The sequence below is a fragment of the Myxocyprinus asiaticus genome, chromosome 9, assembly GCF_019703515.2.
Source record: "Myxocyprinus asiaticus isolate MX2 ecotype Aquarium Trade chromosome 9, UBuf_Myxa_2, whole genome shotgun sequence".
Lineage (NCBI taxonomy): Eukaryota > Metazoa > Chordata > Actinopteri > Cypriniformes > Catostomidae > Myxocyprinus > Myxocyprinus asiaticus.
The window spans coordinates 4,373,970-4,396,892 of record NC_059352.1 but is presented as its reverse complement, the minus strand read 5'-3'; the positions used below and the strand labels follow the sequence as shown (position 1 = coordinate 4,396,892).

Here is a 22,923-nt window from a genome sequence, read left to right as displayed (position 1 = left end):
AAAAGTTGACCATTTCTAGTATTTTTAGTATAGTATGGTATAGGACAGTGTAGTATGGTATAGTTTTGGATAGTATTGTATAGTATAGTTTAGCTGTACCATACTGTACAACACTATACTATACCATACTCTAGTATTCTATATCATACTATACAACACTATCCTATCCTATACTCAGGGTTGGGAAGGTTACTTTTGAAATGTATTCCACTACAGATTACAGAATACATGCTGTAAAATGTAATTTGTAACGTATTCCGTTAGATTACTCAAGGTCAGTAACGTAATCTAAATACTTTGGATTACTTCTTCAGCACTGGTAGATTTTTTCACTTGTTTTGACTATAAAAACTCTGCCAGTACAGTAAGACAAAATACACATGTTAAAAATACATTCTCTGAAAAACATAAATATCTTATGCAGTGTTGTTTCTAAAACAAGAGAAATCAAATTGATCTTGTTTTAAGGATTTTTAGATATTTTTACAGGAAAACAATACAAAAATTATTATCAAGAATAAAATGTTTGCCCTAATATTAAAGATCTTACTATAAAATAAGAAATTATGATCTAACGTGAATTTTCTTGATAAAAAATATGATCGTGCCTGATAACATGTGCATGTAAAATGGCTAGAAATAGCATTTTAGCTTAGCGTAAAGCTGACAATTTACACAAGGTTTATTTCTATTTCTTCTGCTCCAAACTTACTTCAAACTTACTTCTCTGTCTGCTCGTATGAATGTAACACATCATAAGAAAGTGTTTCACCGCTGTTCAAATGCACTTTGGATCACATCATTTATATGTATAAATGTTTTCCATCTGAAAGGACTAAATATTAAATGAAACAAATGACAATAAAATGCAAAGTAATTTCTTCAATAATCAAAATACTTTTTGAATGTAACTGTATTCTGATTACCAATGATTTAAATTGTAACTGTAGTGGAATACAGTTACTAATATTTTGTATTTTAAATACGTAATCCCGTTACATGTATTCCATTACTCCCCAACCCTCCCTATACTATACAATACCATACTATAGTATACATACTATACTATAATATATAATACCATACTAGTCCATACTATAAAGTAGACCATTTTTAAATATCGTATAGTCTAGTATAGTGTAGTATGGTATAGGATAGTATAGTATGATATACTACAGTATAGTGTAGAACAATATGATATAGCATTGTATAGCTGTACCATACTACACTATACTATATTATATTATAATTATACTAAAATAGAAGACCAATTATATGAATATGGTAAAGTATTTTCAATATAGGATAGTATGGCGTAGTATAGTATGGTATACTGTACTACGCAATACTATATTATGCTCTACTTTATCAAACTACACTATACTTCCCTTTTCTATACTATTTATACTATATTATAATATATCATACTATACTAGTCTATACTATAATTTAAAGTAGACCATATATAAATATGGTATAGTATAGTATTCTATTGTATTGCGTAATATATTATGATATATTATAGTATGATATAGTATAATATAGTATAGTGCAATATAGTATGGTATAGTACAGTGTAGTATGGTATAAAATATATGATATAATATAGTATAGCTATACTATACTACACAATACTATACCATACTATACTGCACAAAACTATACTATACTATACTATACTATACTATATTTATATATGGTCTACTTTAAAGACTTGTTACTTCAGCTTTCCACTGTGCACTACTTTGTGCACTACATGAAATATGGATTAGTGTTTAATTTTTTTATTATCCGAGAAAGACACTGTGAAGATTAGTTAGACAGATAGATAGATAGATAGTTTGATAGACAGAGATAGATAGATTCAATTCTCTATCTTTCTGTCTATTAATATTTATGAATAATTGTTTATGATGCATACACAATATGTTACATGCACAAGTAATTATAAAACATTTCCAAACAAATAAATAAATAAAAAATAATTCTGGAGAATAGAGTATACGTTCCAAGTCACTGAGCACCAGTTCTCGAGTAAAAGCGATGTTTTCTTTGTGTTTTAATGTTACTACACTGTCTCTTTAAGAGTTTGAGTCCCGCCTCTTAACTTCCTTGAGTTCACTGGCCCCTTCAGGCCCTCAGCCAAACACTGCACTACCCTAGTTAGAGCTCATGATCTGTACACAGGGCCTGTAGTCAAGAGAACAATCTGTGAAGAGAGAACAGCACCATCTTGCTTTTGCATAAAGCATTGTAGTCCAAATGGCTTCATTTGATCACCGAATATGTTCTGGGCCAGTTTCAGTGTGGACTTTGCATAACTGTATTCCCACTTAGTGCAAAGGAAGGGAATAATATGAGACAAAATATTTGACACTTTACAAAAATACAACATTTTACAATAAGGTTCCATTTGTTAAAATTTGTTAACATGAACTAACAATGAGCAATGCTTTTACAGCATTTATTAATCTTGGTTAATGTTAATTTCAACATACAGTAATACATTTTTTTAAATAAGTTGTATATGTTAAGCAAGGGATAATGCTGCTTCGCGTCGGGGTCCTGATCACCCTGTCAGGGTTTATTGTGCAATAACAACCGGCTGACTGTACATTATCCCGCTTATTACACGGCTACTAACATGGACATAAAATATTGATTTGCGTTGAAATTATGTAATTTAAGAAGAAATAAATCGCTGAACAGCTGAAATCAACCTTGCATCAGAGTTTGCTGTTGATGTTTATTTGCAAAAATGGCCGTCTGCCTCCTCATTATCCAGGCTATTACAAGACTATTTGCCAAATAAACAAATAAATGGACATGAAACATTTGAGTTGAAAATATTTGATTACCTTACTTCAAGAGATCGCACATTGATCAAAGAAGCAGAGAGACGGATGAGCGGTCTGATACGTTGAGCTGCGGTGGTTACAGAGTAATAACAGACCACTAGATGGCACCATTGACCAATCAGAATCGAGTATTCCAGGCTGCCGTGTAATAACATTAGTTAATGCACTATGAACTACCATGTACTTACAATGAACTATCTATTTACTTCCATTAACAAAGATTAATAAACGCTGTACAAAATATATTGTTCATTGTTAGTTCATGATCCCTAATGCATAAACCAATGCTAATGAATGGAACCTTAAGGAATTAGCCTCACTGAAGGTTGGGCCTGTTCCAGTCAGCTTTAAAAGCCAACATGATCACACGGGAAGTCGGCATGATGTTTCCAAATTTTCCATTACCTTAGGATCGGCAACAGTCTGTTGACTCACTGACATGCCCTATCTCCCATCGGACATATTTGGGACGGCTCAACAACAATTACTTTCCGTCGTGGCTTGACTGGTAGTGCGTTGCGTCAGTTGCATGGGAGACCACAGTTCAATCTCCAATCAAACAAGGAAGTAATCACATTTGTATAAGCAATCACGAGCATGATAAGGAGGTTGCATTTTTTATCCCTAACATTGCATTTTTTCTCTACTTATTGTTAGGGTTAGATTTGGGTTTTGGTTGGGGGGTAGATTAAATAAAATAAGCACTTCTCTTCACTATTTAACACCCTGTTCAGCTGAAAACTATTCTTTTTATAACTGGCTTCTGGTGAACTCTCCTGGATATAACTGGATGTCACACTTGTTTATATGCTTTGAAACACTTACCACTTTAGCCTCTGGAGGCAGTGTTTTCAAATTCGGTCAACGTATACCGAATTCGGCTAAAGAAATATCGGCACACACTTGCCGATTTTTATGTGAGATCAGGCTGTTAAAAGCCTCGTGACTGACAGAAATTGTGGCCTAAATCTGCTTCAATGCTCCAGGAAAAGTCAGTGGTGACTTTACAACATACTGTAGCACAACAGTAGCTGGCATCATATTTGGCCACCTATCAAGCGTTACTATTGTTATTGCTCTTAGGGTACTTAGTGTTAGGGATTTGAGCAAACCTCTAACCTGAAGTAAAATAGTTTGATGAGTAACTCGTCCTGCACCATTTGTGCTACAGACATGAAGGAAACCTCAAATTGCGCAGCATGTTGAGAAGAGGTGTGAATTACTTTTTTAAGTGATGATAAAATGGGAAGAAAAATTCCATAGACGTATTTGGGTAACTTTCAGCCCTGTGAACTTCTATAAGGTAAAGTCCCATTATAAAAAATGTTCACACTCTTACTAGTTTATTTAATTTTGTCTACTAACACGGTCCAGCATTGTATGTACATGCATCATTTTTGTCATTTTTTGACTGAATATCATGAAAATTCCCATTGTGTTTAATGGAATACTGTGGTGGAAATTATGCTAATGGAAAATTAAAAAAAAAAATATAGATATATATATTTTTCCCCCTTTCTCCCCAATTTGGCACGCCCAATTCCCAATGCGCTCTAAGTCCTCGTGGTGGCATAGTGACTCCCCTCAATCTGGGTTGCCTCCGAGTCTGAGGCCGTCAACCCGCACATCTTATCACGTGGCTTTTTGAGTACGTTACCGTGGAGACCTAGCGCGTGTGGAGGCGCTACTCTCCGCAGCATCCACGCACAACTCACCACATGCCCCACTGAGAGCGAGAACCACATTATAGCGACCACGAGGAGGTTACACCATGTGACTCTACCCTCCCTAGCAACTGGGCCAGTTGGTTGCTTAGGAAGCCTGACTGGAGTCACTCAGCACACTCTGGATTCAAACTCGTGACTCCATGTGTGGTAGTCAGCATCTTTACTTGCTGAGCAACCCAGGCCCCCTGGAAATGACATTTTTAAAGTTTTTGAAATAAAATGAGCACTCCTTTGTCTTGCTAAGGCTCATTTAATTGCAAACATTTTATGTATCCTAAATACACAAAAATAAATCATATTTTTACACTTTTCGCATCATTCGATTGTTTCTTCAAATATCACTTGTCTCATATTTCATCTCAAGGATGCTCTTCACTGACATTTTGTCCACTTGATAAACAAGTACACTAACTTTTTGGAAAACTTTATTTGGGGGCAAAACTGTATGGGACAGTCGTAATTTAAAAAATGTTTTTATAGAAATAATTTTTACACAATAAACATTTAAATGGTTTATGTTTATTTCACTCATTGATAAGATTATCATAGTTTAATATTTAAAGTCTGTGTCTAGGACAAGGCTAAAACAATGACATTTATACATAAAAGGCATTTGAAAAGTACCAAAAAGTGCCAGGTTTCTAAGTTAGTTTTAATGTGACAAAAAGAAAAATGTTTAAATCTGTTAGGTTTAATTAAAAATGAAAACATTTCCTGATTACCATATTTATGCACCATGGTATTTACATTGGTAATCCAAAGTACTGTGAAGAACGCCATGGTATCGTATATATTTTTTCTCATAAATATATCTACATTAGTAAAGCAGCATAACTGTAGAATGCAAATGTTTCTGAAATGTGTCAGTAGGGTGAGTGTCAACACCACACATTTTACAATGACTCGTTGAACTAAATTGCTCAATTTAGCTGACTCTCTCAGCAAAACAGCACCAAGTGAGTCATACAATCATCAGTGACACCAATCAGTTCTAATTATAAGAAATCCCAGTATTCGCATCATTTAGACTTCATAATTAATTTGACATTGTTTATTGAGGTGTAGCTCAGCATCTCACGAATATACTTTGATCTATCCTTGCTTGAACTAACTGATCAAAAAATCCTCTGATTAATCTACATAAAAGACAATCACTCCACCTGACCACAGAGCACTGAGATAATCCCCATTCCAATCCCATAGATCTCCACACTCTTCCCCCTCATCACTCATGCCCTGTCACTTCCGGTTGACTTGTTCCTCCTGTGACAGATGGGTCAGTGGGAAAATCCTCTTAGCAACTTTCTGCTGATTGCGATTCATTGAGTAAAGCTGCACACTTTCTCATTACAACTGCAGCACCTTCAGTGTCAGGCCTCTGTGGCTTTGTATATCTTAGCATAGCAGCTCATACATCATTTAGTTGAAGCTACAGTTTAAAAATAAGACATGTCTTCTGAAAAGGTGAGTTTGTTTACCTGTTACCTATATAAAGCTGACAGATAGTTTTGTTGATGTGAATACTTGTGCTACTGTTGCAGGATCATTTTGTTATTTTTTTCCCTTTGAATCATTCTCTTCTAAATTAGTCAAATTCATCATTAGTTTAATTTAGTTTGAAGTTTCATTTGACCTTTTTATTTATATTAGAAAGGCTATGTTATCAGAATAGATATATATTTAGAATTAATAGCTTAAAAACATACAAACGGTCTGTAAGCACATTGTTAATTCATGTCACATGTTGTCTAGATTTGTGAGGTATGGTCAGGTCAGTTCCAGTTGTACAAGAAAGTTCATTGATGAATGTTTGCAAATCATGTTACACACACACATGCACATTATTGTAAAAAAAAAAAAAAAAAAAAAAAGGCTTTTGAGTCCTGAATTTCAATCACTGGTTTATCAATTTGTTTGATTGCATGTGATTAAAATGCAAAATACCAATGAGATGTTTAAATGTTGCTGTACATTTGTTTTATTGTATTATTGATTATAGAATATTATTTAGAACTATAATGCAAAAAATATAGAACCAAAACAAGACTTTACTTGTCCCTTGTTAGAATTTTTGTCACTGAAAATGCTGTATGGAAATATATATATATATATATATATATACACCGATCAGCCACAACATTAAAACCACCTGCCTAATATTGTGTAGGTCCCCCTTGTGCCGCAAAAACAGCGCAAACCCGCATCTCAGAATAGCATTCTGAGATTATATTCTTCTCACCACAATTGTACAGAGTGGTTATCTGAGTTACCGTAGACTTTGTCAGTTCTAACCAGTCTGGCCATTCTCTGTTGATCTCTCTCATCAACAAAGCATTTCTATCCACAGAACTGCCGCACATTGGATGTTTTTTGTTTTTGGCACCATTCGGAGTAAATTCTAGAGACTGTTGTGTGTGAAAATCCCAGGAGATCAGCAGTTACAGAAATACTGAAACCAGCCCGTCTGGCACCAACAATCATCCATGCGATTATCTAATCAGCCTATCGTGACAGTGCAGTGCATAAAATCAGCAGATACGGGTCAGGAGCTTCAGTTAATATTCACATCAACCATCAGAATGGGGAAAAATGTGATCTCAGTGATTTGGACCGTGGCACGATTGTTGGTGCCAGATGGGCTGGTTTGAGTATTTCTGTAACTGCTGATCTCCTGGGATTTTCACACACAACAGTCTCTAGAATTTACTCAGAATGGTGCCAAAAACAAAAAACATCCAGTGAGCGGCAGTTCTGTGGATGGAAATGTCTTGTTGATGAGAGAGGTCAACAGAGAATGGCCAGACTGGCTTGAACTGATAAAGTCTACTGTAACTCAGATAACCACTCTGTACAATTGTGGTGAGAAGAATATAATCTCAGAATGCTATTCTGAGATGCAGATTGGCGCTGTTTTGCCAGCACGAGGGGGACCTACACAATATTAGGCAGGTGGTTTTAAAGATGTGGATGATCTATGTGTATGTACACTAGCAGTCAAAAGTTTTGAAACACTTACTCATTCTTTTATAACTTTTTTTACATTTTAGAATACACTTACTCTTTCTTTAGTATATACATATATATATATTTCACATTTTAGAATAATAGTAAAGTCATCAAAACTATGGAATATCATAAATGGAACCATGAGAATTATGTTGTGACTAAACAAATTCCAAAATAAATCAAAACTGTGTTATATTTTAGCATCTTCAAAGTAGTCACCCTTTGCCTAGAATTTGCAGACATGTACTCTTGACATTTTCTCAACCAACTTCTTGAGGTATCACCCTGGGATGATTTTTAAACAGTATTGAAGGAGTTCCCATCAATACTAGGCACTTATTGGCTGCTTTTCTTTATTATTTGGTCCAAGTCAGCCATTTAAAAAAAAAATTGTTTTTTTATTCTTAAATTTGAGTTTTATAATGAAATAAATTAATATGGTGGCACAATAATATTTTTGTCTACAAAACTAATTTCAAACATTTAAGCATATGCCTTCAGATCAAAAGATTTTTAAGATCATGAGAAACATTTCAGTCAAGTGTTTCAAAAGTTTTGACCGGTAGTGTGTATATATATATATATATATATATATATATATATATATATATATATATATATATATATATATATATATATATATATATATATATATGTTTATATTCTTCAAAACAGTCTTTTTGAGAGCACTAAAAATATTTTATAAATGCACAATGTAACAAGTTAATTTTTACAGTGCAAATTTTTTTTTATTTTTTATTATTTAATAGATTATCTGTGGCTGGAAATATGTATTTTGTAAATGTTTATCTCTTTTTTTATTTCATGGAAGCATGGTTAAATAAGTGTCTGTGTTTTTCAGCACACCTGTTGATAGGGATTGTCTGAGGTGATGGTATAAATAACCTAATTAAGACGCAGTCTAATACTAATTAGATCACGCATGCACACACACAGACAGAGACTCTTAGATAGCCGACACAGTGCCTCGCTTTTCAAAGACAAGAGGGTGAAAAGGCAGGTGGATACTTTTAAGCCTGTATAAAGACTGGGTACACTGGGGAAAAAAAATAGGTTTAACTTAATTTAATTGTGACTTTGACTTTGACTTTGGTTCCACACACTGAAAATGAGTTCCTTTGATATGAAATTAAAATGTAGGCTCTACTCAAGTACTTTAAGTAATGAAAGCCTAAATGAATTGAGTTAACCTATTTTAAATTTGATTTGTTCAAATGAAATAAAGTTGAGGCCATATGCTTAAGAATTGTGTTACATTAGCTCATTTTATATAAGTTAATTGAGCAAGCAGTAGAAATCGCATTGAGTGAACACCATCCGTTAGGAGTCTGAATCCACTTGAACATTTCATAGCAATGTGATCATATCACTTTTTGATGACATAATTCTGTTCTCAAACATACATTTATTAAGTTGGTTTCAAGTGTACTGGTTTAGGATTTTCAATAGAGCTGCTTTTCCATTTTGTCTGTGTATTTCGGAAAGTGTAAAAAGAAACTTTTCTAAAATTCCAACTTAGACCCACACTTCCATATTTATGAAATACTGTGCACAAAGAAAAAAAATGGATGGATGGATGGATAGATGCCTAAATGTGGGCTACGTGTGTTTATGCATTTTGTTTGGTGACGCAATGTGTTTTCAGAACTGAATTCTTCACCTAATCACTTCAGTCAGAACCAGGGCAAGTTGCATAATGTAGTTTATGCATCTTGTAAACTGCTACTTTAGCCAACAGACTAACCTTTCCATTTGTAGTAACACTTTCTATGAATTCTTTATATACAATGCATTACAAAGGTATTCTTTATTATAGTGCATCTATAATGCTTATTATTACAGCTTACAATCAATTTGTAACACTTTAAAGTGTGTAATGCATTAAACAGCTGATCAGCACCCAGTTTCATGTGTTACATCATGTGCTATCCAACGTGTAATCAGTATAATGAATTATAACTCTGGTTACAATTCTGATGACTATGTGTATTATGAGGCATTATGAATACTTTATTAGAATGAATAAGGCACTACAGTAGCGGTTCTAGCTTGTATGGCGCCCTGGGCAAAACCCGCTTCAACACGCCCGGGGGTGGGGGGGCCGCCCCCTCGTGTCGCCCTTGGCAACTGCCCATGTCACCCATGCCTATATCCGCCGCTGAGGCACTATATACAGGTTTCATGGAAAGCATTGCCCAATTTGTGTTTTGGATGAAATTGCACCTGAAAACTCTAAAAATGTGTTAGTTTTGTGTTTTAGATTTCACTCCCATATATTTTATGGTTTATTATGAAGAAACTGAATGAAAATAGCATATGTTTTTAGTTGTGTTGTGTGTTGTTTTGAGCAACATATCAAGCTGTATCCAATTTTGTTTGCAAGCACAAAGAAATATGACAATACAGCACATAAGCAGCATTTCACTTACATGAATTTATATGAAAATGAAGCAGATTGTTAAAAGGTTAAAACATATATTCAAATGTGTTGTTCTTTATTCTTTGTTCCTTTGGCTTGCATACCTACTGGTGAGTTATCTAACTTTTATTTTTCCATTTCAATGTAAAATTCAATCAGTTTCAGTGTTAGTTTCCTGACATTTTTCATAGCTACTCTCCTTCATGTCTTCATTTAATCCATTTTAAACGTCTGTTCAGCCATTCAGATTATTAAAATAATGTAATTTTATGAATGTGCACATCAGATTATTTTAGAAGCCCAAAAAGAAGAAGCCAGAGTCTTCTACAGCAGAGACCAATGGAACCGAAGCCAAACCTAAAAAGACAAAGTGTAAGAAGAATGGAGAGTTATTGGCCGAGAGCAGCCCAGCCATTCAAAGTATGCCACAGAGTTCATACAGGACTGTGTTTTACATCACTGAGTTCTGTCGGTGTATTTTCACAGACGTATTTACACAGCTCTCACAAAAAGTTATTTACAAAACTTCCTCACAGATGGAGAGAAAGTGAAGAAGAAGAAAGTAGAGAAAGAGAAGGAATCACCAGAGAAGGAGAAAGAACCCAAAAAGAAAGCTAAAAGCGCTCCAAAGAAAAAGAAGAGTAAGTGGACTTTTTTCATTTCACACCTAGTGGCACAATTTAAATCCTGTATAGTGATCTCAGAGTTGTCAGTTATTACTTCACATAACTGACAAGTATAAAAGGAAATAAAAAGGCAGTTGAGACAATAGTTGACATTCAGTAAGAGTATAGAGCTATTCAATTTATGTGAATAGCAAAGCACAATCATTTAGTCTTAGTGTAAAAATAAATTCCATTAAATTTACAGTAAAATAGCAGAAATTTTATCAGGCTTTATGTAATTTTGATGCCTGTATATTTTATGGTTCACTACTGTTTATATTATTCAATGATACAAACTTAATATACTAACCTTCAGTGAGGCCTGGGTAGCTCAGCAAGTAAAGATGCTGACTACCACACCTGGAGTCGCAAGTTCGAATCCAGGGCGTGCTGAGTGACTCCAGTCAGGCTTCCTAAGCAACCAATTGGCCCGGTTGCTAGAGTGGGTAGAGTCACATTGGGTTAACCTCCTCATGGTCACTATAATGTGGTTCGCTCTCGGTGGGGCGCGTGGTGAGTTGTGCGTGGATGCCGCGGAGAATAGCGTGAAGTCTCCACACGCTCTATGTCTCTGTGGTAATGCGCTCAACAAGCCACGTGATAAGATGCGCGGATTGACGGTCTCAGACGCGGAGGCAACTGAGATTCGTCCTCCGCCACCCGGATTGAGTCACTATGCCACCACGAGGACTTAGAGTGCACTGGGAATTGGGCATTCCAATCTGGGGAGATTTGGGTTTTCTGTAAATTTCACTGATACTGTTTTAGAGAGTGGTCCAAACAATTCATAATTCCTTACCTGTCCAACAAAAAGGAAGCAATATCGGCATCACTACTCAGGTTTTTCTCCGTCATTTTTCCACATTGTGCATACCGTACCGATGTTTACTATAGTTTTTGCCCTTGCTGGTCTCTCTGTCTTCTTGCTTCGGACCTTTTCCGCTTCTTTGGCAGTACAGCTACTGAATCTCCTGTTGTCTCCGCTGCTAAAGCAGGATAAATAAGTATGTTCCATTATTCTTTTCGCTCTTTGCATCACCAAACAACACTGCGCTAAGCATAGCCAAGAGTATCTACATAGGCGACAGCCGATGAGCGTGAGAATTTTCTTCTTCGACGTTTTGTGAAACATGGCGGGTCATGTGATTTCAACATGTCGAAACACATTGAAGGGGGTGATCTGCACCATGTATAATAAAAACACTTTTTATAGAAAACTATTATGAGTACAGTCTTCATCTCATGTGAGTGTACACCATTCAGATCACTCTTCACAAAAACACAATTCATTCGTTAATGTGTAAAACCTTTTAAATGAACCCAAACTTACTGAATGCACCTTTAATTATTTGTTACATCTGATATAGTTCTTAATATTCTATTATAGCCCTAATTTTCATAGTTCATTACAATGAAAAAGCAAATCTCCTCAACAACTATTTAGACTTTAGTGTCCTGGCAAATCTGAGCACATTTTGAGACATTGTTGAGAAAAAGACCCCTAAAGTCTGCATTTGCTCTAATATTTGATATCATTCCTGTCTTTAGGATAAACCATTACGATACTGAGAAATCTCATTTGTGGTTTTTAATAATGCAACAAGCCAATTGCGCTAGGTTTGATACTGATTGATTACTGTATCTGAACACTAAAATGTGTTTGTTATAAAACAGGCTCTACAGAAGATGATGATGATGAAGAGGATGATGGGGAAAGCACGCCTCAGAAGAAGACGAAAAAAAAGACTTCAAAGGAAACTTCTGATGGAAAAGAAAAAGAAAGAGATAAAGAAAAGGACAAAGACAAAAAGTCCAAATCTAAAGGTAAGCTTGACCCTTCACAGCTGTAATAACTCTCCATTCAGATTCATTTATTAAAAGTTCCTAAAGACCCCATGAAATAAAAACTGGAGTTTTGTGGCTGTTAGTCTGTTAACTTACGGGCTAATCAATATGCAAGTGTGCTCCTAAAAGTTGACAAAGACTTTAGCAGATATTCACATCTAAAATGTACACTCTTTCTTACAGGCAAGGCTATTTAAAAATAAAGGGATTAACCCTTCAATATGCCCTGCCCAAACTTGGAAATCTATCAACACAGGAAATAAAACTGCACTCATACAGATATTTCATGGGGTCTTTAATCGTGTTTATTAAAGGAGCTGCTGCCAGTCTCAATACTGTAACTGCTCTCTATTTTTCTATTTATTGATTTGTTTACGGTTTTGCTTCTTTAATGTGAACATGAAGATGTTAAAGAGGACACAGACAGTAAATTAAAATCCAAAGGCAAGAAGAAGGAACCAGCCTCTATGTTTCAGATAAATGGAGACAAGCCTGAAACCAAAAGTAAAAAGAAAGGTAGGTTAAGAAAAGTGCCATCATACATATTGTTATTATTTAATTCATATCTGAGAATTTATTGCCTGGTCTCTGCTAAATTCAAGCCATGTAAGGGATGAAATGTGATGGTTTAAGACAGCTTTTCTATAAATTGTTTCTATACATTTAAGATTTTATATAAAAAATAAATACAGTATATATATATATATATATACAGTACTGTGCAAAGGTTTTAGGCACTTAAGATGTTTCACAAAAACATTTGTCTTAAGATGGTTATTTATATCTTCAGCTTTAGTGTGTCAATAGGAAATATAAATGTTAGACTCCCAAACATTACTTTTGCAAATAGAAAAGATTAGAATAGAAGAACAGGGAGCCCTGCAACAGATGTCATGGCCCCCACAGAGCCCCCCACTGAACATCGTGTCTGTCTGAGAGTACATAAAGAGACAGAAGCAATTGAGACAGCCGAAATAGAAAGAAGAACTGTGGTGAATTCTCCAAGAAGCTTGGAACATCCCATCTGCCAACAACCAAGAGAAACTGTGTCCAGGTGTATCTAGGAGAATTGGTGCTGTTTTAAAGACAAAGTTGGCCACACCAAATATTGATTTAGCTTTTTTTCTGTTTACTGGACTTTGTATGACATTAAGTGATAAATGAAAACTATTTATTTTTGAAGACATCCTCACTATGCAACATTTTTCACAAGTGCCTAAAATATTTGCACAGTACTATATATATATATATATATATATGATATATAAGTGTATTGATAATATACCATTTTAATCAATTTTTTGTCTCCACTACTTCATTTTAAATTGCCCTACGGTGAGACAAAGACTTTTTTAACATATATACTGTGTGTGTGTGTGTGTGTGTGTGTGTTATATATATATATATATATATATATATATATATATATATATATATATATATATATATATATATATATGTCTCTCAATTAATATGAGGTCCTAAAACTACATTTAGCCAATAATAATTATAGAAGAATTGGAAAAAAAAGTTTATTGTATTTAATTACAGCTTGTCACATTGCAAGACACTGCTGAAAATGTCACTACCAATGTTTAACTTCTGCATTAACTATACATATTATTGTTGTTTGACACAGCTGCCAAATCAAAGAGTGAAGACGAGAGCGAACCAGAAACCAAAAGCAGCAAGACAAAGAAGAAAAGCAGCTCAAACCCAGCGTCCATGTTCCAGACCGGAGGAGACAAAGACAAGGACAAGGACAAAAAGACCAAAAAGTCCAAAAGTAAGTCCTGTTGTAAATCTTTTACAGCTGAGAAACTAAAATATTCAAGAGCTAAATCTTTTTAAATGGGTACTTGAATATTTAATTGGCTATTGTTATCTGTGATTTTCTTATATCTGTGTCTATTTTAACTGATTGTTATGAAATGCACTGGCAGCACGTGTTTGTTTCAATGTCTAATTGAATGTTGCTTCTTCTCAGGTCCTGCTAAAACAGAAGAGAGTGAAGAATCAGATTCAGAAGTGACACAGAAGAAGAAAAAGGGAAAAGGGAAAAAAGGCAAGAAGGTGTGTTCATTTCACTTTAAAGAATTATGTATTTTAAAACTACAGAAATACAAAAATATGTTTGGAACACTCTGGTTTATTTGGTAGCATTATGCAGAATTATATGCCTCTAGAAATTATTAAATATATAAAAAGTATTAACATTAACAAAATAAACAAAATAAAATATCACTCAAAAAAAAATAATATATATATATATATATATATATATATATATATATATATATATATATATATATTAGCCTGTTTTTAAAATGTACGCATTTGAATTTCATTACAAAATTCCATGAAATTGAACTGTATAATGTGTGACAAAATGAAATTAATAAAACTTAAATAATAAAATATAAAATACATATTTAAAAAAATATTTAGTTTTTATTTTAATAAAGATTACTCAATTAATTTGATGGAATTTTGTTATGAAATTAAATGAAATAATTTTTAAGAGTGTATATATCAAAATAATTTGTTGACATTAGCTTAGCATTATGATTGTTAATCTATACATATCATAAATATCATTATAATGTATCCATGACTGTTTTAAAAGTATTTAAAAATTTAAACAGGTCTAAATGTCTAGACATCCCTTCTGAGTAATACATTTGAAAACACACCTGCTGAAATTTTATAATATACTGTATGTTAAATCCAATGACAAAAGCTGTGTTCACCAACAAATATGTACTGTAACATGGTAAACACAGTCCACCAAAATACCATAATTACTATAATTATTGTTACTACAAAAAACTGTGAAACGCGGTATTATTCACCACAGAATCTTTTGGCTACTTAGTGGCATTGGCAGTGCAGTTACTGTAAAATACTGTAGTAACTGTATGGTAACCATGGTAAATGTTTCTTCTAATCATTTAACCTCTGTTATTCCTGTAAAGGAGGAAAGGGCACCTTCTCCCATCATCGAGTTTGACAATCTGGAGGAGTTTGTACTTCAACCTGCTCAACAAGGTGTCACTGTAAAGTGTAAAGTGACCCGTGACAAGAGAGGAATGGACAAAGGCCTTTATCCAACATACTACCTGCACCTGGACAATGAGAAAAAAGTAAGTCATCTACTGTGATTGTTTGTATTTGTCCATTGAGTTCCTCGTGGCGTGGAAAACTTGTATTTTTAGGGTAAGTTAAAAATGGTAAACTGGTAAAATTAGACATAGTGGCCCCATTAAGTATTTGGATACTTAAGTCCCTATCAAAAATGTGTTTTATCATTTTAAACCTATCAAACATATTTTTGATGAAATGATTGTGCTATATAGTATCTATAAAATAAATGACACATGGTTTAATAGTTTGTAAAGCAATGACATTTATTCATTTTTAAGTTTGACTTAATGTTTTTTGGAGCCACTGTAGCTTTTGATTTCTTTAATTATTTAATTTTATAATTATATTAATTTATTCTATTTTAATTCTTTAAAGTTTTAGCTTCTTTTAGCATACCAATGCTGAGATTGCTATTTAGAAAATGAGCATCGGAAAAATGGTAAAATATCGGCAGACAAAATAGTCTTGCCAATATGTTGTCCCATCACAAATTTTTAGTTACACAAATTGAAATTAGAAGTAGACCGATATATCGGTTTTACCGATCAATCAGTGCAGATTGTTGCTTTTTGGAACTATCGGTTATCGCAAAAATGTATGCCGATAGTTGCCAATAGTTTTTTTTTTATTATTCTTTCATGTTCCTCTTTGGCCGGCACTGGAGGACTCTACAGTTAGAACGACTTTGTTATACAGTTTAACGGTGGCGTCTAGAGGTGAAATAAATCAATCACGTGGGAATTTGCTATATCTGATTCTTTCATTATTGACAATATTCAACCATATTTTTGTTCTCACTTCAATGCATATTTTGTTAATTTGATTAGATAATCAAGTGTTCTAAATTGAAGCGAGGGCATGCAAAGAAACAAGGTGAGACATATATATCGGTCCGATATATCGGTTTTACTGATTAATCGCTGCCGATAGTTGCTTTTTGGAACTATAGGTTATCTGCAAAAATCTATGCCGATAGTTGCCGATAGTTTTGTTTTATATCCCGTCATGTTTCACTGTGGCTGGCGTTGGACGATTTTACATTTAGAATGACTTTAATCTACAGAATAACAGCGACCTCTAGAGGTGAAATAAAAACTAAATCACATGGGAATTTGCTGTATCTAAATCGTTCATTATTGACAATGTTCATCCATATTTTTATCCTCACTTCAGTGCATATTTTGTTATTTTGATTAGGTAATCAAGTGTTCTAAATTAAAGCGAGAGCATGTAAAGAAATGTGTATCTGAAAATGTGCCCCATCAGCACATACATCATGTCTCCAAGTTCAAATCTGGTTAATAATAATTACCCTTTTTCCTCATTTAAACTCATCTGGTGAATATATATGCTATATAATAAGAGTTCCTTGTGTGTTTTGGGCTTGTTTATGGTTAAAAGTCCCACATTATAAACCATATCTTAATTTGTTGTTGTTAGTTTTGAATGAATGAACGTTACATTTATATAGCGCTTTTCTGACACTACACTCAAAGCACTTTACACAGTGAACAGGGGACTCTCCTCAACCACCACCAGTGTGCAGCATCCACATGGATGATGCAACGGCAGCCATAGTGCACCTGTATGCTCACCACACACCAGCTATTGGTGGAGAGGAGAGAGTAGAGTTATAGAGCCAATTCATGAAAGGGGATTATTAAAAGGCCATGATTGAGAAGGGCCAATGGGGGGAATTTGGCCAGGATTTTGGGGGGGACTTTGGTTGAACAATAAACTGCATCTTGGATTTTATTCATTTTGGACTCTTGTATCCTCTATGTATGTGCCTGTCACAGTAACAAAACACTAAGATTTTTTATTTTATTTTATAAATTGATTTTAAAAACTATCGACTGATTAATCGGCTGTCTGCCTTTTCCACCACGTTAGATATCGGTATCGGCAAAATCCATTATCGGTCAACCTCTTAATTGAAATGCATTTTTTATATTTTACATCCAGGTGTTTTTGTTAGCGGGGAGGAAGAGGAAGAAAAGCACAACCTCAAACTACCTGATCTCCATCGACCCAACTGACCTCTCGAGAGGAGGAGAAAACTTTATCGGGAAGTTGAGGTAAGAGGACTTTATACTGCTGGGATTGGCTCTTTCATTAGCTTATTCTATTTTTGAAATACATTTTTTAAAAATCAGTCATGATTTTGTATGAATATAAAGATTCTACACGCCACTATTGTGGCTGCACAACATTTTCAACACTTTTGTAAGTCTACAGTCTCACACACACACCACACAGCATTATTGTTTGCATTTATGTTTTAAGGTCCAATCTGATGGGAACTAAATTCACAGTGTTTGATAATGCACTACATCCGGACAGAGCACTCCCTGACATGTCCAACGCACGACAGGAATTAGCGGCCATTATTTATGTAAGGCAAAATCCACTAACCGATGTAGTTCTGGTTGAGAAGCACTAATCAGTATCATTCATGTTACATGTGACATTTCATTTATTAGCTTTACATTGTTTTCTGATTCTAGGAAACCAATGTTTTGGGCATGAAAGGACCGAGAAGAATGATTATAGTTATCCCCGGCATGAACAAAGACGGTGAACGAGTGCCCATACGGCCACGTAGTGTATGTAAAGCAAAGAAACAGAAATATTCAATAGATATTGATGGTTGTACAGCTCACAGAATAACCTGAAATGCACAGTGATGTAAAGTGTTTACTATTTAATGTATTATTTGGCTTTGTAAACTCATACGCTTACTGGGCTTAATCTCATGTAGCCTTTACAACATGTCCTAAAATTAAAATAATTAAATATTTTGGGACCATTTAGATGATTCGCATTATGACATTACTGTCATAAGCACTCCTCCAAGCACTACTAATGTAATGCAAAAAAAAGAAAAAAAAAGAAAAAGAAAGTATAATAAATATTTATGCATAATTTGCGATTCAAATAAATAAATTAATACTAAAAAAAGGCCTAAAAAGGCCTCTTTTTCTGCAAAATATTATGTCTTATTATTATAAATGCAGACTGAATGTACTCATTTCCTACAGGACAATGATGGTCTCCTCATGAGACATCAAAACAGAAATATGGAGAACTTGATAGAGCTGCGCAATAAGACGCCAGTGTGGAACGAAGAGACGGCGTCACACGTGTTAAACTTCAACGGCAGAGTGACACAGGCCTCCATCAAAAACTTCCAGATTGTCCATAACAAAGACCGTAAGCAACTCACGCTGTCTCTCAACATATAGCTATGTTCAGAATAGCATACGGAATAGCATGATTATGAATAGTGTGCAAAGTATGCACATTTTCTGAATACATAAAATACACAGATGACCTACCAGTACTACATTTGGCGTTAAACATGCAATATAATGAGGTCATTTAACCATAATGTAGCATACTTTAAATTCAAATGTTTATTGTTGCAAATTGTTCTGTTTCACATACTATTTTTTTTTTTACGTAGTAAGCAGTATACAGTATATACGGTGTAGTAAGCGGTAAACTATTGTTCAGTTTAGCTAATGAAATGAAAGTGATCAATATATTAGCAATGAATAATCAAATTATCAATGATTATTAAATCACTTTGTTTTATATTTCAGAGGACTACATTGTGATGCAGTTTGGGAGAATTGCCGATGACGCCTTTACTCTGGATTATAATTATCCTCTGTGTGCCGTACAGGCGTTTGCCATCGCGCTTTCCAGCTTTGACGGCAAAATCGCCTGCGAGTAAAAGAACCAAGACTTTCTTTTTGACCTGATATCTTTTTGTGATTTTGTCACATGCAACAAATGGGAAACATTGTCACTCAGCATCAGCTCCATGTAATACACTACAAAACGACCAAAACTCATGAACCTGAAAATGATATTATAGCCTCTGGGGTTACATGATTTTACATGCCGTACAGAGACCTGCTGAGGTTCTAGACCGTCCTGAGTGGTTCTGTTCTCTCAAAAATTGTGTAAAATGTGCTAAAATCAAATAATGGGTGGAGGAAGGATAATGTGTGTTGTTGTTTGATTTGAGAGTGTGAAAGATGACAATGACCCCTGGTGGAGAGGAGGTCACATTACACTCGGTATGTGCTTGATCGGGACTTCAGTAAGAGCTCAAGCCAGAGAAAAGTTTATGGTTGAATGTTGTCACCAGAAATTGTGTAATTTTATGTTTAGATGATCTATACAGTGTAATGAAACGTAATGTATTTTAGTATGGTCTGCTTTATGTTTCAAACCAGAAATCAGCGTTATTACCATAGCACAGGGGTTGCAAGATAGTTTCATACGGCCCCTCAAGTGTTAATAATTTGTGGAAGAATGCTTGTAAGAGAGCGAGTGAGAGAGAAACAGATTGTGTGTTGTGTTCTCAAAGCTTCAGATTACAGCAAGGTCTAGATTTATCAAAGCAGATAGTAAAATTCAGATTTTTGTGCATGCAGTATCACTTGCATGGAGTATGTCAAACATCTCAACCACTCATGCCGTTTCTTGCTTACTCAAGCAAAAATGACTTGTAAATCTCTTTTACAGATGCATAATAAGTGTCATTACAAAAAATTTCCACATCAAGATGTATATGGGTGATTCTTACGAAGCCTGTCAAGAAAATGTCCTGGCCATATTTAACCCCAGTTCAACACAAAAAAATATGAAATTATATTTTGCATAAAGAAAATGAAGCCTACTTTCTTAAGCAGATTTTACTGCCGAATTCTCATTAATGTAATGTGTCCGAACGTTTTAAGTTTTCCTATTGTTTTCAATGATGATTCTCATTACCATAACTCCATCATTTATTATTGTTTTAGAGTAAAAAGCATACTTTTGCACGATTATCTTTTATTAAAATCTGCAAATATGAAAGGCAGTGCCAAGGGAGGACTACTGAACTATAATGTTTAAATGCAATACAATTTAAATACCATACAGTTTATTTTTTTACGTTGCGGTAAGGAGAATAGCATATTAACCCTTTAAGCTCTGAAGGTGTTTTTAAAGATTTCCTGTTTCAGTAGCATGCCCAAAACTAAAGGCTTCTAAATTATAAGTCTCTCAGCCTGCTGAAAAAAACAAAAATATTTGAGCCAAAAAGACACTTTTTTTCTTATTATTTTTATGATTTGACATTATATATCTCAGGGTGTAAATAAAGTAGTATCGAAAAACTGCTGTTGTTTTGTTACCAATGATGCCACCCATAACTCTGTAAAATTTTGTGTTGATACAACAAAGTAATTAAAATGTATAGCATTACAAAATAATTTATCCTAGTGTCCAAACACGACTCCAAGTGCCCAAAAGCCTCTCCAAATAAATAAAACATAATAATTGTACATAAGAACGAATTACACATGCAAATACAACAATGACTAAAGGTCTGCTCTCTCTCCAAAGAATGCAGGCATGAGTAACGAGATCTCATTCAGTTCCATTCTGTGTCATATGAGCCATCATCGAGTCTGTGTCATGTACTATATGTAGGCTATATGTGGCTATATGTAATTAGAGTGAAAAATCCTCTCTGCCCATATTTGGATGACTTCCATCTCTGGTTGCAGCAATCTGAATCCTAATATGATTGGTTTAGCATTCCATGATGCTGGACAACGTACTACATCATTTCCGATGAAGTTACCTGATCAAGGAAAGCTAACATGTTTTTAGCCAGATAGCACATTATGTGCTGTGTGCACATTGTGTATTATCTAATAATCTCTGCATCCAATTACGTCCTGTGTGGGCTCGTTTTAACGGGAATCCCCTCCTCTAAGTAATGGTATGTGATATTGTACATTATGTTTATTATTCTTGAAGTTGCAAAAACATGGCTTATAAGCAACACGTTTACTTGTAACATGTATGTCAAAGACATATACTTAGCTATTACTTGTTACATTTTTGTCTTTGAGTAAAACAAATAGTCCGGTTGTATTCTACTCTTTGAGAGCTTTCCAACAACATTCAGTGATTACAACAATATGTACAGTGCAAAATTATTAATAAATTATCAAAACGGAACACCTCTGATTTGTCTGCAAATTTCAAAGCACTTGTTCCATTTTGTTCATAATGCCTACATGCATTGTAAAGTAGAGCTTCTAAGCTTTTAAATGGATTTTGTGTTGGTTAAGACTCTAGTTATTGATATTTTGATCAATATTATTTTCTCGCTGGCACTGCGGTGAGAATTGGGAGGTAAAATCTGCCGTAACTGTCACAAAAATAATGCAACAATGTAAAAAAAAAAACTGTATGGCCCTAAAACTATGCTTTATTTTCTATTTACAAAATATAATTTATTATTTGTTTATTTTAAATTTGGATTAAAATAGGACCAGGACATTTTCTTGACAACACTGATGACAAAGTGAATGCATTTATTTTTTTTTATCAAGCATTTGGTGTATAATTGTTTTGTTTGTCCTTTTATATGTCATTGTAGTTTTCATGTAACACAGATTACTTGTATAACATACAATAAAATGTATTTGATGTAAACCCATAATTGTCTTATGGCATGGAAACATAAATCCAGTATAGGCATATTTCCCTCCATTTTCATCTATTTGAATGTAAATGTAGAAAAATGCAATAATTTGAAATGAAATAAAAGTGTTTGTAAAAATGTGCTTCGTTCAGGAAATTCTTTTACAAGGGACTGCCAAACAAAAGGGTTTTCTATTTAAATCAAATCTAGCCTGACGTTTTACTAGGAAATGCATTACGTTACAGAAGTAGGATGGGTTGCAAATGCCAATTCATGTTAAATTTAAACCACTCTAAATCTTGCAAGGTAAAAATAAACCCCATTGCAAGGGGTCAAATGAATGAATGGATAGTGCAACAGAATTAAAGTCTCTCTGGAACCATTATCGCCTTAAAGTCAGCTTTAGCTGTGATATTACACTGGAGATTGTTCTTTGAACCAGCAGCCCCAGGACAGACCATCAATCTGATCTGTCTTAGCCTGTTCGGTTGGTTGTCCAAACATGTAGATCTTAGAAAGTTTACCACGTAGAGTTGCTGTGATTGATGTTTTAGTTTCAATTGCTTCTCTGATTTGTCCCCATAGCTTTTTTGTAATATTTTAACTTGGCTTAGTTGATTTTACTCTACAATGTAATCACATGTTTCCTGTTTGACCTATACAGACGGAGCTCTGTGCCTGTAAATTTGTATGTTAAAGCAGTACATGAAAAAGAAGTTCACAGAATGAGCATTATAATCTT

General features: G+C 34.3%; 1 protein-coding gene across 1 annotated transcript; it reads left to right on the top strand.

Annotated features, from left to right (window-relative positions):
- The first annotated feature begins 5,947 nt into the window (after positions 1–5,947).
- Positions 5,948–22,278, top strand: LOC127445651 (tubby-related protein 1-like). Its single transcript, XM_051705866.1, has 13 exons — positions 5,948–6,049; positions 10,328–10,451; positions 10,568–10,672; positions 12,371–12,520; positions 12,947–13,057; positions 14,181–14,327; positions 14,529–14,614; positions 15,517–15,684; positions 17,651–17,763; positions 17,972–18,080; positions 18,193–18,291; positions 18,727–18,898; positions 19,291–22,278. Exons 1-13 carry the CDS (start codon positions 6,035–6,037, stop codon positions 19,422–19,424), a joined length of 1,533 nt encoding a protein of 510 aa, XP_051561826.1. The 5' UTR covers positions 5,948–6,034; the 3' UTR covers positions 19,425–22,278.
- The last annotated feature ends 645 nt before the right edge of the window (positions 22,279–22,923 follow it).

What these genes read in the sequence shown, in the direction of transcription:
- LOC127445651 (XM_051705866.1), top strand. An exon ending in CGCTCCAAAGAAAAAGAAGA is followed by an intron (nt 10,673 to 12,370) that starts GTAAGTGGACTT and finishes GTTATAAAACAG; the next exon opens with GCTCTACAGAAGATGATGAT. An exon ending in AAGGGAAAAAAGGCAAGAAG is followed by an intron (nt 14,615 to 15,516) that starts GTGTGTTCATTT and finishes ATTCCTGTAAAG; the next exon opens with GAGGAAAGGGCACCTTCTCC.